A 14,994-nucleotide genomic window follows, 5' to 3' on the forward strand; every position below is an offset into this window, starting at 1 on the left:
CACTCGAGCGCACTAGAGGCTCTCGGGAGCATTGATGCTGCCCGCTCGGCATCCTACGGGTGGCAGGACGCTGGTGCAGAGGGGCAAGCAACGGGTCAAACCAGGTGGTGGTGTTGGGTTCAAGAACAGAGGTACCAAAGTTCTCTAAACCAAGTCCAGCAAAGGGCCGTGTCATTCCCAAAGACCCTACAGCAGGGAAAGCAGGGACCGCTGTGGCCTCACCCACGTTTCTCAGGGCCATCCCTGCGTGGCCTTGTCAGGGTGGGTTTAGCTGCAGTCTCGTTTCACTCCAGTGAAAATGCTGCTCCTGCCTACGAATTGGGCCGGGCAGCTCTCTGTTCCCTCTGACAAGGTAAGCTTCATGGCTGCTGATTCCTTGGATGAAGATGCAGGAGAAATACATACCGCTTGTCAGAAAGCCCGTGAACAGGCAGTGTGCTGTATCCAGCACACTCACAGCTGCCCGAGGGGATTTTGTACTCTGGTTGTCATGTAGTCAGTGCAGCCCACATCCAGGTTCATCCCTCCAGCTTCCCACCTGCAGCGCCCAGGCCGCCGAAGGATCCCATGTGGGATTCCGGCCATTTCCACGGGCACCGGGGTCACCCCAGTGGGAATGATGTCTTCTGTCTGGTCTTGTCCTTCCAGTATCCAGAGCAGGAGATTGTGAATCTCTTCATCCCCACCCAGGCTGTGGGAGCCATCATCGGCAAGAAAGGCGCGCACATTAAACAGCTGGCCAGATTTGCCGGGGCCTCCATCAAGGTAAAGCTGCTCTCTGAAGCCGCCCGTCTCCCACCCTCTTCCATCCCCACTGTCCACCCCATGCCCTTTGTTCCTTCTGTCCATTCCGGGCCACGCTCACACCATCCAGGGACAAAATCCCACAGGGTCTGGAAAAGCTGCCCCCAGGACTATTCCTCTCAGCTCTCATCTTTGCCTTTCTTACTCTTTTTTAACTAAGAAATGAATTAGGAAAAAGTACTAGTAATAGATAAGCCAGCCTGGTCCTCTTTGGGCCACCAGTTGTCCTCTCCTCAGGAAGATAAAACAAAGGCTGAGGAGCCCCCCAAGCGCGGGGAGGGGTCTAGGCGGGGGGTGAGAATGTATACTCAGCAGCTGTCAGTGCTTGGTGCTTTAATTAGCTTCTGCTTCAGAAACCCTTGAACTTTGAAAAAACAATTTGAATGAAAAACTCTTTGAAAAGCGGTGATGAAGCCTTAGATAAACAAAAGCTGGTGACATGACCTGAGACGCAGCCCTGGGACTGGGAGGCTCAGGAAGGAAGGCCCCTGATTTACGCCATGGCTGAGTGCGGACGGAGCCGCAGTTTCGGACCCACATCCTGCCCACCAGAGCACAGCGGGAAGAGAAGTCAGGGAAGCTGAAAGGGGAGGATTATTCGACCCTGGTCGTGCTCCAAGCCCAGCTATCAGCTCTGACTCACGGGCAGAATGCTGAGCACGTCCCGAGCTTCATGAAGCACTTTTCGGAAACAGAGTTTCCGTTGTTACGTAAAATAATTCGCTACCATGGGACAACCCGGAATTCCGAACAAGAAGTCTCATGACTTGGAAAGAAAGAATGCTTGCACTTTCTCCCCAGGAAGAGCTGGAATTTCTCCCACAGCAAGTGTGCTGGAGGGAAAACAAAAACAAAACTTTCTGAGTCGTGCAGAATGAGGATTGCAGTGAGACCAGGAAAGAATTTAATGTAGGTAAATCATTTCCCCTCTCAGGATTCATTTATCTCGTCTGCAAAGCACCCAGATGGGATGAGAGCCCGAGGTGTGGGTGGGCTGTGGCGGCGGCCCAGGGCCTCTGCACCCCGCAGGCTTGTTGCGGGTGAGACCCCAGCCCGGTACTGACCAGCCGCGCGGGCCGGCCCTCTGTGGTAGCAAGCACGGGTGAGGCGGACAACCACTGGGCTGGCTGCGCCCCGTGGGCTGCTCCCGGTGTCCAGTCCCGTTGTCTGAGATGTGGTGCAGGGGACAGAATGAGACTCATTTCAACTAAAAGGGACTTGAGGGATTGTCTCATCAAATCCTTCCTTTTTCCCCTGAGAAAGGTGAGACTTGGTTGGGTAACAGGACACAGCCAAGGCAGGCAGGTGGCAGGGCTGGCTCTTAGATACCAGTTCTGTTGACCTGTAGGCTACTGAGCGCCTCCTGGGGCAAGTTGCAGCAGTAACTCTCCACTCCCTGTTGCCCGTAAGGAACCAGGGCCCAGAGTTTCACTGACGTGTTGACGGCCACAGAGCTAAAGACTGAGAGCCAAGACTGGACCAGGCTGTCCTATTTCTGGTCCAGTGTTCTTTCCACCATAGCAACTGGAGTGCTATTCCAGAACTGTTCCAGCAAGCCTTCGGGAAAATAGAGAGGGGTCAATCCCTTGGGCTTCCCTGCATAGCATCCCCTTAGTCCCTCTGTGTCCCAGCAGAGTTGAGTGGTGGTGTGACCTCCGTGATGGGTGGAGACAGCCGGGCTGGAGCAGGGGGCAGAACGGGCTCTGCCACCCGGTTACCTGGTTACGTGCAGGCCAACAACCTGCTTCCCCACCCCGCTTCTCTTTCCCAAGCCCCGATTCTGTTCAGAGCAGGAGAGGAGAGGAAACCAGGGAAGCCAAGCATTTGCTAGAGACAGTTCCTACTTTTAAAAAATCAGTCTAGTTTTGCTATTCCTTTATCTTGACAAGTGTGTGACAGCATCTGTCTCTAAAGAACTAACTCCACAGAACCACCCCCCGCCCCGAATCCTGCTTTGCCAGTCTTCAGGGGCCCCAGCTAGAGGCATGTTTGATGCTGCCAGGGCAGGGGAGAGCTTTACTCTAGCACGTGGGAACAGAGTCTGAGCAAGGCAGCCGTGAGAAGGCAGCCTTGAGAAGGCTGAGCAAGGCAGCCGTGAGAACTGATTGGGTCAAGATGAACCGTGAATCAGCCTTTCAGCCCTTCTCAGTTTGGATATGTCCGAACTGGGAACCACCACGCCTGTGCTCCTGTCACTCTTATTTACTCTTGGAGACAAGGGCTAGATTTGATGGCGCCTGTGGGTCTGGAAGTAGAGATAGGGGCCCCTGCCAGTGGTCTCAGGGGCCAGTCTGTGTGGCTGGAGGGCCTCAGCCCCTGGGCACACTGCAGCCTGTGTATTTTGGCTGAGGCCACTGCCCTGCAGTTGAAGGCTGGCAGGTGGTCTGTCCGCAGCAAAGGGAAGTCCTCAAGCCACTCTGGTCGGTGACCTGTGTCTCAGGTTCATCCTCGTGCCACTGAGTAGTCAGGGCCAGATCCTCTCGAAGGTCTTGTAGAAGGGGTCCTCCTTTCAGAGCAGGCATGATTCATAGCAGGCCTTGGACATGTCCTCCTGGTAAAGCTGGGACAGCGACATGGGACCCTGAGGTCTGCAGATGCAGCCCAGTGTAGGGCATGTACTGAAAGAAACAAAATTAACCCTTGTGGAGATGGAGGTCCTCCTGGGGGAGCCCAAGGCTGTGACACGTGGTTCAGTCAGTAACTGCAGTGACGCCGTCAGTGGTGAATCACATCAACTCTGAACAGCTCAGTCTTGGGGATGGTGTCTTCCCCAAGCCACTGACTTCGTTTGGCTTTAGGGACACTATGACCCAGTAATTGAGCCTGTCTCCTCTTTGTATGTACTCTGAGCTTAGAACTGAGTCTGTAGTGGCCCACCTGAGCAAGTGTATAGGACTTGGGGGATACATCTGTGAACTCACTTCACTCCTAGCTCATTCCTAAATGCCTGGGGTACTTTTAACTCAGCTTAGTTTAAATTAATTCCAATCTTGCTATATTATATTTATTTTTAAAGCTACCTTAAAGGTTTTTGGAATAAGGCAGTGTACGCAGGGGGAAAAAATGTAAAGAGGATCTCTATCAAAAAAATGCGTGCTTGATCCGTTGTTTGAGCTGTGTTATAGAAGGCATCAGATTCACGGAGAGAGGGTAGGTTTCACGCTTTCCAGGTTTCAGCCGTCATGTTTTACCCCTGGGGAGGGAGGGACTTGCAGAGCCGGCACTGGAACCAAGGTGTCCTCATTCTTGTTCTGGTGCCATCACAGTTGGTTCATGTGCTGTGGAGGAGCTGGGCCTAGTCGCACCCATTCTAGTTTGACTGTCCCTGGCAGCCGGCTGCCTAAGAGCAGAGAAAGAGAACCAGGGTTCCCTTCCCTGCAGGCTGGCTCCAACTTAACTCCTCTGCAGACCAGCTGCTCCTCCCCTCTGGGCCCCGGGTGGGTTGGTGGAGCTCCTTGGTGAAAGGCCAGTCACTGCTGGTGCGTAGGGCAGGGACAGGCAGTAACTGCTAACCTGCTTCCAACTCGGCCTGGGTGGCTGGAGACCCAAATTTGATACTGGGCACCGTGGTCATAATCTCCTAAGGCCCCGAGTGGAAGCAGCAGAGGTCAGACAAAGCGCCAGGTGCAAAGGCAGAGTCCTCTATTCTCCTGATAGTGGGTGTGCCGTCCACAAGGAGGACAGAGCCCAGAAGCAGCATTTCCCTTTCCCTGTGAACCACAGATCGCCCCAGCGGAAGGCCCAGACGTCAGCGAAAGGATGGTCATCATCACCGGCCCACCTGAAGCCCAGTTCAAGGTCAGTGCCAAGAACCCCCTCAGCCCTGTGGGCACAGGGCAGCCTGGTAGGCGAAGCTGAGGGCCTTAGGAGGGACAGCCACTCCAGAGGCTGGTTCGGGCTCTTCTTTGGGTCCCAACCTTCATTTCCTTTTCTACCGCGGCTCACTAGTCTCAGAGCCACCCTGTCTTCCCCACCTCCAGCCTGCCCCTTCTGCCGGGAGCCCCCTCCCCTCCCATGGAAAAGGGGGTCATCTGTCAGTGCCCAGTTCAGACAGCACCCCCTCGGGAACATCTCTTATCCCTGAGTCGCAGTTCTGAAGATGGGACCCAAACACGGGGTGTGAGGGGGAAGTCGCTCGGTTTGTTGGAAGTTGTTTGGTGGGGTGCATTGTTTTGTTTTTGCTCTTTTCTCCGCTAGGAGAATTATAACTTGAGTTTTCTAAAAGTCAGAAACATTTATTTATAAAAGTATAATCCTTATTAAAAATATTTAAAATGTGTCTGAGTAGAAAAATTAACACAGGTGTAAACATTCAAGAACAATAACCCCTTAATTCATCAATGGATAGACAAAATGTGGTCTATCCACATACTAGGGTATCATTCAGCCATACAAAGGAGTGAAATTCTGATGTATACTACGTCACGGATGAACCTAGAAAACACTACGCTAAGTGAAAGAAGACACAATATACCACATACTATAGATTCCACTTATGTGAAATGTCCAGAAAAGGCAAATCCATAGAGACAGAAAGCAGACCAGTGGTTGCCAGGGGCTGGGGAAAGGGAGGAACTGGGACTGTCTGCTAATAGGTACAGTTTTTATTTGGGGAAGTGGGATGGAAATGTTCAGGTTGCACATTGTGTATACTAAAAACCACTGGAGTGGGCACTTTAAAATGCTGAATTTTAGGTTATGTAAATTATACCTCAATTTTTCTTAAAGGTTTTTAAAAAAAGAACAGCAACCTCTTGGCTACATAGGCTCAGGAGTTAGACATCAAACAGCAAATACCATCACCACCACCCTCCCTCCACCCTATAATAGAAGTCTCAACCTACTGTGATGGGAGGAAGAATCCCCCGGATAAATTCACTCAGTTAGACGTTTGCAGGTGCTGGGGATATGGAAGTTAGACTTAATAGTTCCACCCTGTCCCTGCACACAGTAAGCTTCCTGTGCGACCATGTGGAAACCCCGACACACGGGAGTGGCCGTGCATGTCTGCCAGGTGCCCTCACTGGGTGCAGCAGCGCATGCCTGCCGGGTCTGAGCGAGCTGAGGGGGTGCCTGGCCACCCGGTGTCCGGCCCGTGAGCCTGGGGCTGGGTGGTGCGGTGGCGCAGACTTGCCAGTTCCCTAGCAGCGCTGCTAAAGCAGAGTGACTGGCAGCTGACTGTCTAGAGGGGTGAGAGTCACCCGTCATGTCTTGCTCTCTCAGGCCCAGGGACGGATCTTTGGGAAACTGAAAGAAGAAAACTTCTTTAACCCCAAAGAAGAAGTGAAGCTGGAAGCCCACATCCGAGTGCCCTCCTCTACAGCCGGCCGCGTCATCGGCAAGGGCGGCAAAACCGTGAGTGCGCTCCGTGGGCTTTGTCTCCCCTCCTGAATTCCCTCAGACCCCCAGTGGCTCTTCAAGACAAAATGTAATTAGCATCATCCAGAACCGAGGGCCTCAAGTCCATGGTGCTGAGCCAGGCAGGCTGTTTCCTGCCCCTGTAAACCCACACGGGTAGCAGCAGGGAAACAGTAGCAGGCGCAGTCCCACCCAGAGTCCACAGGCGCCCCTTGGAGGTACTGTGGGATCTGGCTCCAGAGCACTGCAGTTGATAAAGCGAGTCACACAATTTTTTTGGTTTCTTAGTGCAAATAAAAGTTATGTTTATACTAGACTGTAGTAAGTATACAATAGCATTATGTCTAAAAGAACAGTTAATTAAAAAATACTTTGCTGCTGAAAAATGCTAACCATCATCTGAGCTGTCAGCAAAGTATAATCTTTTTGCTGGTGGAGGGTTTGAAATACTGTGAGAATTACCAGAATATGACACCGACACAAAGTGAGCAAATGCTGTTGAAAAAATGGCGCCGACAGACTTGCTTGATGCAGGGTTGCTGCAAACCTTCAGCTTGTAAAAAACGCAGTATCTGTGAAGCGCGACAAAGCAAAGTGCAGTAAAGTGAAGTGTCCCCGAGCCCACGTGGCAGGCTGTCATCTTCTCTAGGTTTCACAGGCCCGTGGGGTCTGGCTCTTCAAACTCTCCTGACAAATGCCTCCAGGGGCCCTGACTCTCCCACCTCCAGATTCTGTCTTCTGGCTGTTTCCCCAAAATAGCCATCTGCTACAGAAGAACTAGGTTAGCAATAAGGTGGTGGGTGAGAAGGAAATAGTTTAAACAATTAATCAAGGTTTTCAGCCTGAAGGTGGCAGTAACACAATGTAATTTGAAAAGTGCCCAGGAATTAACTCAAGCCTGTAGGGAAGAGCAGATAGTCTGTCAGACACAGGTGTGTTCAAGAAACACGCCTTACCTACGTGGCAGGAATATGACTCCTGAGAAGGTCTGGCAGAGCCAGTGCATGATGGCAAAGTGATTGTGTTAGGCAACAGGAATCTGGGGGCTCACTAGACTCCTGTGTGTGTGCGTGTGCGAGCGCTGTTATCTTTTATCTTTACACCAAAGGAATCACAGCCAAGTTCTAGGTATAATGAATCACCTTTATGCAAAAGAATACAGTTGCATGGACTGCAGATGGTTCCCCAGATCTAGGAATGTATTGGATGCAGGAGGCAAAAGAGAGCAGATAGTCCACGGGGAGGAGAATTCTGAGCTCTTCGATGTCCTCTTTGGTTACTTTAGAACCAGTCACTGAATTCTTAGCACCCCCTTGAACCTGTCAGCTGTCTGCTGAGCACGTGCCGAACCATCTGTGCACTCGGAGGCCAGGGCCGGGGGCCAGCCCTCGGGAGGTACGGTTTTGTTGATGCTGGTGATGAGGCGCAGGAAATGGGCTTCAGATAAGGGGAGACCAGCCTGGGCTGACAGCTTTAGGAGGTGGGCCTGAGAGGAACTTAGCAGCAGGGACAAGTGAGCTATCCAGGGGGAGGGAGGCAAAAATGAAAGTGAAGAGCGGAGAACAGAGCAGGGCCTAATGAGAAAGGAAAGTTTGCTCTGGTGAGTCAGACAAGGGGCGGTGGCAGCTCACGGTGGGCCCCGGGAGAGCATGTCCAGGAGCGATGCTCTCCCCGGATTATCAGGAAGCCTGGGGGAACTGTGAGCCTGTGTAGGAGCCACACTGACAGGAACTCTGGAATGAGGATTCACCCGAGAAGCAGCTCCATGAAGTCAGGGGCTGTACTCCCTCTCCGTGCCACTGAGCCTCCCAGGGCCCCGATCAGCATGGCCCTGTGGGACCTGCACCGGGGACGCCCCCAGCGGCGTCCTAGATGGAAGGAAAGGGAGCAGCTGCAGCCTCCTTGCCCTCCGTCACTCCCCTCTCCACTTCCTCCTGAGCCCACTCTTCTCCCTTCACAGGTGAATGAACTACAGAACTTAACCAGTGCAGAAGTCATCGTGCCTCGTGACCAAACGCCAGATGAAAATGAGGAAGTGATTGTCAGAATTATTGGGCATTTCTTTGCCAGCCAGGTACCTGTGCTGTGAGAGTCCATCTCTCCTGCTAATCTCCTTTCAAGTCTCTCAGCTCTTGGTGACCTGTCAGGTGGCCCCAGGCCCTGCACCCTACCCTGGGTACACGTGGACGGAACGGAGCAGGGTGGGTGTTCCTCAGCTTGCCGCACTCCCCTGGGCCTGCCAGAGGAGCCTGAGGAAGAGGGTAGGGCTTTGGAGTCAAGCCAGCACATCTCAAGCCCCTGAAATGCTGAGCTGTGAGCTCTCCTGTCTCCTCGCCTTCCTACTCAGGCCTCAGTCCCAGTCTTCCCCTGCTAGGAGCCACATACCAGGCAAGGGCCATCCGCAGGGAACCCAGCCAGGCCCCAAGAGCCTGCCTGGGTGCCAGAAACTCACAGTTACGGGTTAAAGTCATCTCAGGACACCTTCCTTTCTCTTTCTTCTCTTCCACCTCCTGACGACACCCCTCCCTCCCTACCACCCCCTCAGGACACAGGGCTCCACACAGCTGCTCCTTTTCCAGTCAGACGGGCCAGTGACTCTGCATCGTGTGGCCCGGTTCATTTTGATGCCTTTATTTTAGGGGGCGGGGGCTTCTAAGCTGGCACTGAAGGCTGGTCTGAATGTCAGCTTGTGCTCTCAACGCAGAGCCTCTGCCAGGAGACCTGACTGTCAGGGACAGTCATCTGCCTTGCTGCTGCCCCTGCTCCCAGAGCGCCTTTTGAGACCTCTCCACACAGAGCCCGGCCACAGCCCCTACGCTCTCCCCTCCCAGCTCTTCCAGCGCCCAGACGTGGGTCTGAACCACGCTACTGCAGTTCGGTCTTAGGGTTCTCCCTGCAGTGGGAGCAGGTTTGGGTTCGTGCATTTCCCCCGATTGTTCAGGGTAGTGTCTAGGCCAGTTTCTCACTTTCTCCCCCATCCCTCTCACTGTCCATCTTTCCTAGCAGTACATGATCATTCTTCGTAGTAACGTAGTAACTCTGGGAGGTGGGGGTGGGGAGGGCAGCATTGGAAGCTGGAGCACATGCAGCCAGGAGGAGCATGCTGTGTGAACCCTGCAGGGTCCCTAGTCACCGGTGCCCTGGTTCTGCCTCCCAGCCTGTCTGTCCAGCAATTCCCTGAAAGTTTCTGGGGTCCCAAACCCTCATCCGCCCCACAGCAGGGTAGGGGTAGGGAACTCTGCCACTTGACTTCCAGGCAGAAAAAGCCCCCAGAGTAAGGACCTCAGCGCGTAGATGACACTTTCTGAGTTTACCACCTCCTTCTCCCAAGTCCCAGCCCCGCTTCTGCACCCCCCACTGCCTGTCCTCAGAACTGGGTTCCTTTTTTCCCCCGTCCCCCTCCTCTCCCCTGCTGCAGACTGCACAGCGCAAGATCAGGGAAATTGTACAACAGGTGAAGCAGCAGGAGCAGAAATATCCTCAGGGAGTCGCCTCACAGCGCAGCAAGTGAGGCTCCCACAGGCACCAGCAAACAACGGATGAATGTAGCCCTTCCAACACCTGACAGAATGAGACCAAACACAGCCAGCCAGATCGGGAGCAAACCAAAGACCATCCTGAGGAACGTGAAGTCTGTGGAGGCCCTGAGAACCCGGGGCCGGGGGGCGGCGGGAGGGCGGGCGGCCCCAGCCAGCCCCCCACCGCCCCGGGGCCTCTGCAGGCTTTCCCGCCGCCCACCTCACCCTCCACCCGGATCTCTCCCTCACGCCCACCACGCTATCCCTTTTAGTTGAACTAACATAGGTGAACGTGTTCAAAGCAAAGCAAAATTCACGCCCTTTTCTTTTTGTGGAAAATTGTCTCTGTACATGTATGTACATATTAGAAGGGGAAAGATGTTAAGATATGTGGCCTGTGGGCTCCACAGGGTGCCTGCAGCGTTAATATATTTTAGAAATAATATATCAAATAACTCAACTAACTCCAATCTTTAATCAATTATTAATTCTTCTTTCTTTTTAAAGAGAAAGCAGGCTTTTCTAGACTTTAAAGTCATTCTTTGGGAGGTCTAATGGTTTAGTAAGGAGCTTCAAGGCCACCCACACAAAATTCACCTGGAGGGAAATCTCATCGAAGGACACTCATGGCAGTTCTGGATCACCTGTGTACGTCAACAGAAGGGATACCGTCTCTCTGAAGAGGAAACTCTGTCTCTCTTCATCCCTGTCTAGCTCACACATCCATTTCTCTTTGCTTCACAGGTTTTAAACTGGTTTTTGCATACTGCTATATAATTCTCTGTCTCTGTTTATCTCTCCCCCACCTCCCTCCCTCCCCATCTTCTCCATCCCCTGTTCTTTTTAATTCCCTCATCCCTCTGTCTCAATTCCCGTATCTACGCACCCCCCAGGCAAAGCAGTGCTCTGAGTATCACATCACACAAAAGGAACAAAAGCGAAACACACAAACCAGCCTCAACTTACACTTGGTTACTCAAAAGAACAAGAGTCAATGGTACTTGTCCTAGCATTTTGGAAGAGGAAAACAGGAACCCATCAAACCAACCAACCAACCAAACAAAGAAATATTCCACAAAGAAAGAATGTATTTTGTCTTTTTACATTTTGGTGTATAAGCCATCAATATTCAGTGAAATGATTTCTTTCTTTTAAAAAAAAATATGGAGGAAAATAGCAATTTACACGAGGTCGTTGGCCCAGGGCGTTAAATTTACAGATTTTTTTAACGAGAAAAAAACACACAAAAAAAGCTACCTCAGGTGTTTTTTACCTCAGCACCTTGCTCTTGTGTTTCCCTTAGAGATTTTGTAAAACTGATAGTTGGAGCATTTTTTTATTTTTTTAATAAAAATGAGTTGGAAAAAAAATAAGATATCAACTGCCAGCCTGGAGAAGGTGACAGTCCAAGTGTGCAACAGCTGTTCTGACTTGTCTTCCGCTAGCCAAGAACCTATATGGCCTTCTTTTGGACAAACCTTGAAAATGTTTTTTAAAAAAAAAAGATGACAAAGAAAAACAGAGAGAGAGAATATTGGAGATGTCCTGAATTTCAATAGGGTACGCGCCATTAGGGCTTTTTGCGCTAAAGGATGAACATGTACTGGTTTATGTGAACAAGCCATTTTACCACCAGACTGCAATGCCAGTTTCCTCTACTGCAAACAGTGTTCTGTGACAAAAACAAAAACAAAACAAAACAAAAAAGAAATATATCCAGCTAACAAGATCCTGGTGTCTTGGTCTCTTATTTTACTAAGCATCGCCCACCCCAAAGCATCAGCTGAGTTCCACCTTTGAGGGGGCCTCGGGAACCAGGCAATGTGTACCGTCAGGACTGGGAAGCTACCCTGAGGAGGCTGGTTCCTCCGGACAGGTCTTGGGAGAAGCTACACTAGGTCAGTGGCACTCAGACTGTGGTCCTCATACCAGCAGCATCAGTGTCAGATGGGAACTTGTCAGACATGCAGATTCTCAGGGTCCACCTGAGTCAGAAACTCTGAGAGTGGGGCCCAGCAGTCTGTTCCAGTGAGCCCTCTGGGTGGGTCCTGTATGTGCTGGAGAACCACAGAACTAGAGGGGTGGATACTGACTGCATAGTAACCAGGTGAGACCGGCCCTTATCTTTAAGAAACGTTAAGCCTGGTCAGGAAAAGGGCTTATTTCTATGTGGGGAGAGGGAGAGGATAACATGCCTGACAATTTAAGTGAAGAAGTACTTCACCCCTCCCCAGAAGCCCAATTCTAAGTATTCCAGGAGATCAGAGAAGGACAGGGTGGACCTCGGACTGACGGGGGGGTGGGCCGGGGGTGGGGTGCAGGGGTGCTTGTACTTGGCACTCCCACCGATGCGACATGATAAGGTTGCACAAGGATGGTCCCGCTCCACTTAGAAGCCCCTTTGCAAGTCAGGTGAACAGAGAAATGCCACACCTTTAAATGAAGGGCTTTAAATACAGGCCAAAGGGCTTGGTAATGAATCTTAAGTCAGGATGGGAGAGAGGAGACACAGGAACCTCCAAAAAGGCACTCTCTTGGCTCCGCTGCTCAGATTTCATGCCTTGGCCTTTATCCTAGATGGCAGAATTTGAGGTTTAATTCTAGCTCCTAAACTGCCCATTTCCAAAATACTTGTTGCTGAACATGTGAAAGACAGGAAAGGAAGCGCTAAGACGACGCCTGCCTTGCCCTCGTACGGAGGCCCCAGAAACTGTCCTAGCATTGCAAAAAACAAAGGGGGTGCACGTGAAGAGACAGGAGACAGGAGGCAGACCAGCTGGCCTTGCTCCTAGGCGAAGATGTTCTCCCCACAACCCATTTTTCTGAGAACCCAAGTGCTGGATTATTTAGCACTTGGACTTGGCTCTCCTGAACATCCCAAGGGCAGCACAAGCATGAGACCATCCCTTCACAGGACGAAATCCTGTCGCATCTCACTGTAAACAAGAACAGCCTTGTGTGTGTGCACTGGGCTCTGATGGGTTACTCACCGCATGCGGGCCCAGACTTACAAACTTTAAATTCATTTTTTTTTTGCCGTAAATCCCAGACATTTCCTGTCTTGACAAGACATCCTGACATCACAAAAAGTCCTAATTGAACTTAATTTTACACAAAATAAAAGGACAGTTGAAGTCTAATGGAAGTCCCTGGCCTGCTACCACTCATGTCTGACAACACCGCTAGAAAATACCCCTGATGCGTGCTGACAGTTGTTACCACCACCTTTTATTTCATCTCTCCGTTCCCCTTAAGGTGCTGGTGAATTAAAATTTAAGACTTACCCATACGCAGGTTGATTTTCTATTCTAGCTCACAGCAGCCACATAGAGTCACTGTCTTTCTAGAAACCACGAGTGCTCTTACTAGCTCCTGCTCTCCCAGAAACAGCCAGCATGAGGAGAAGCCTCATGGAACAAAACTAGATTCTCACCTGACCTTGAAGCTCCCTGTATTCTCTTGTAAAAGCAGTGATTCGGTCACAGATAGAAGATACTTGGTTTGTTCCCATGTTAGGATCTAATCTGATCTCTCAAATGTGGCTGACAGTAACAGTGAAGAATATTCCCATTTACCTCCATTAACTTCTAGTGACCAGGGCAAACTCTGAATGAAGAACCAAACTGAATCTGATCCCGGCCTCAACTTATCTGTAATTTCAACAATTTCCAATATTCACTGACTTCTATGACTCCTGAATGTCCCCAATTCTCCCAAAGCTACAAAATTACTTCCAGTCACCCTCCGAACCTGGCAAAACCTAGTCTCAATCCTAGATTCACTGACTAGCAGGATTGGGAAAGGACCTTTGAGGTCGTTTGGTCCACTTTCTAATCTGGAAAAATGTCCTCCAGAATCCCTCCAGCAGCTGGCAAGGGAAACGGCGGCTTTAAGATGGGCAGTTCTGTCCACGTGCAGCCCAGTCTCAGGTCCGCCTTCCACCCATCTGAAATCCACTCTCCCTACAACCCCCCACACAGCGGCTGCTACACCTGACTTAGGACAACTCTCCTAATGTTTGCCAACAACTCTCCTGATGTCCTGTCCTCCCTTCTCAGTTCCTCCAGTCATCCCTCATCTCTGGGACTTGCTTTCTCTCAGCTCTCAAACACCATATTGTGAAGGAATACTACCCCCGGCTCCAACATCCTACAGCTTCCAAAGCCACAGTAGTGGATAGTGTGCATGAGAGGCCTTGCTCAAGGGACAGAGCCACAGGCGGTGATGGGGGCTTCCCAGGGGCGGGGGAGCACGCCATGACCCTAGGGCAGGCCTGAAGGCAGGGACGGGCACCCTGTACCAGATCTCTAGGGAGTCTCGCTTTATCATCAGGAAGATAAGAGAAAGCCCAGGCCCAGAAGTTTTGTCCCTGCTTGCCTGTACTCTAGCGATACAACTTTGTACACATCACAGCCTCTCCTCATCTGTAAAATAAAAAGTTTGAACACAACGGTCAGTCTTTGATTCTAACTGATGTATAACAAGGGACTTCTAAGTCAAAAATGGATTCTGGTTATTTAGCAGCCTTCAGTGTTCCTTCTTAGAATTTCCCATTAAACATCAAAAAAGAAAAAAAAAAACTTAAGTGCACCAAAAACAGACTGAAAAATCCAACCAAACAAAAACAACCCAACACTAAAAAGCAAGGGAGATGGACAATAATTACAAGCTACACAGAAATGGAATGGGAAACCTCCAGTGCAGGGCTTGGTCTAGTTTCATGCAACTACTTTTTAAAAAGATAGGAACATGCATACTTGCCATCTCCAAGGTGTACCCAGCACTTGCCCTTCCCACTGGATGGAATGCAGATGTGGAGCTAGGAGCCGTGGTGGAGCTGGAATGGCCATCTTAAAACACAAAATGGAAGCCAAGTGTTAAGGAAGATTCCTGTCACTGGGACACTGCTACCTCAGCGCTGGACTGACTTCTTAGGTTCAAATTGGCACCTGAGAGAGAACATTCTATCTTCTATAAGCCGTTGTTAATATGGCCTTTGTTACATCACAACAAACTAGTATCTTCCTACAAACAAGTGAAAATAGAGATTCAGATCTAGATAGATTCTGGCATATTTTGAGGGTAGAACTAAAATTCTAATAGGATACAGACATCAAAAAAAAGTTACTGACAAAACCAAAAAAAGCAGAAATAAAGCTAGTTTCAGATATCTCTGTTCCAATACTAAAAGTCAGAAAGCCAGTTTTGAAGAGAAAAAGAGCCGTGTCTTAAGAACTTTTACACCCAGCCAAGTTCTCTTTCATGTGTGAAAACTCCAGTAACATTCCTATTTGCAAGGATTCAGATAAGAGTA

General features: G+C 50.6%; 1 protein-coding gene across 2 annotated transcripts in view; it reads left to right on the top strand.

Moving 5' to 3' along the window:
• Positions 1–11,409, top strand: part of IGF2BP2 (insulin like growth factor 2 mRNA binding protein 2) — a 146,352-nt gene extending 134,943 nt beyond the window's left edge. For both annotated transcript variants that reach the window (XM_032482867.1, XM_032482859.1), the window contains 5 exons: positions 649–765; positions 4,528–4,602; positions 6,028–6,159; positions 8,123–8,236; positions 9,581–11,409. In XM_032482867.1, the coding sequence (XP_032338758.1) occupies positions 649–765; positions 4,528–4,602; positions 6,028–6,159; positions 8,123–8,236; positions 9,581–9,673 (531 nt within the window). In that variant the 3' untranslated portion in view covers positions 9,674–11,409. The remainder of the gene's footprint in view (positions 1–648; positions 766–4,527; positions 4,603–6,027; positions 6,160–8,122; positions 8,237–9,580) is intronic.
• The last annotated feature ends 3,585 nt before the right edge of the window (positions 11,410–14,994 follow it).

This window comes from Camelus ferus, chromosome 1, assembly GCF_009834535.1.
Source record: "Camelus ferus isolate YT-003-E chromosome 1, BCGSAC_Cfer_1.0, whole genome shotgun sequence".
Lineage (NCBI taxonomy): Eukaryota > Metazoa > Chordata > Mammalia > Artiodactyla > Camelidae > Camelus > Camelus ferus.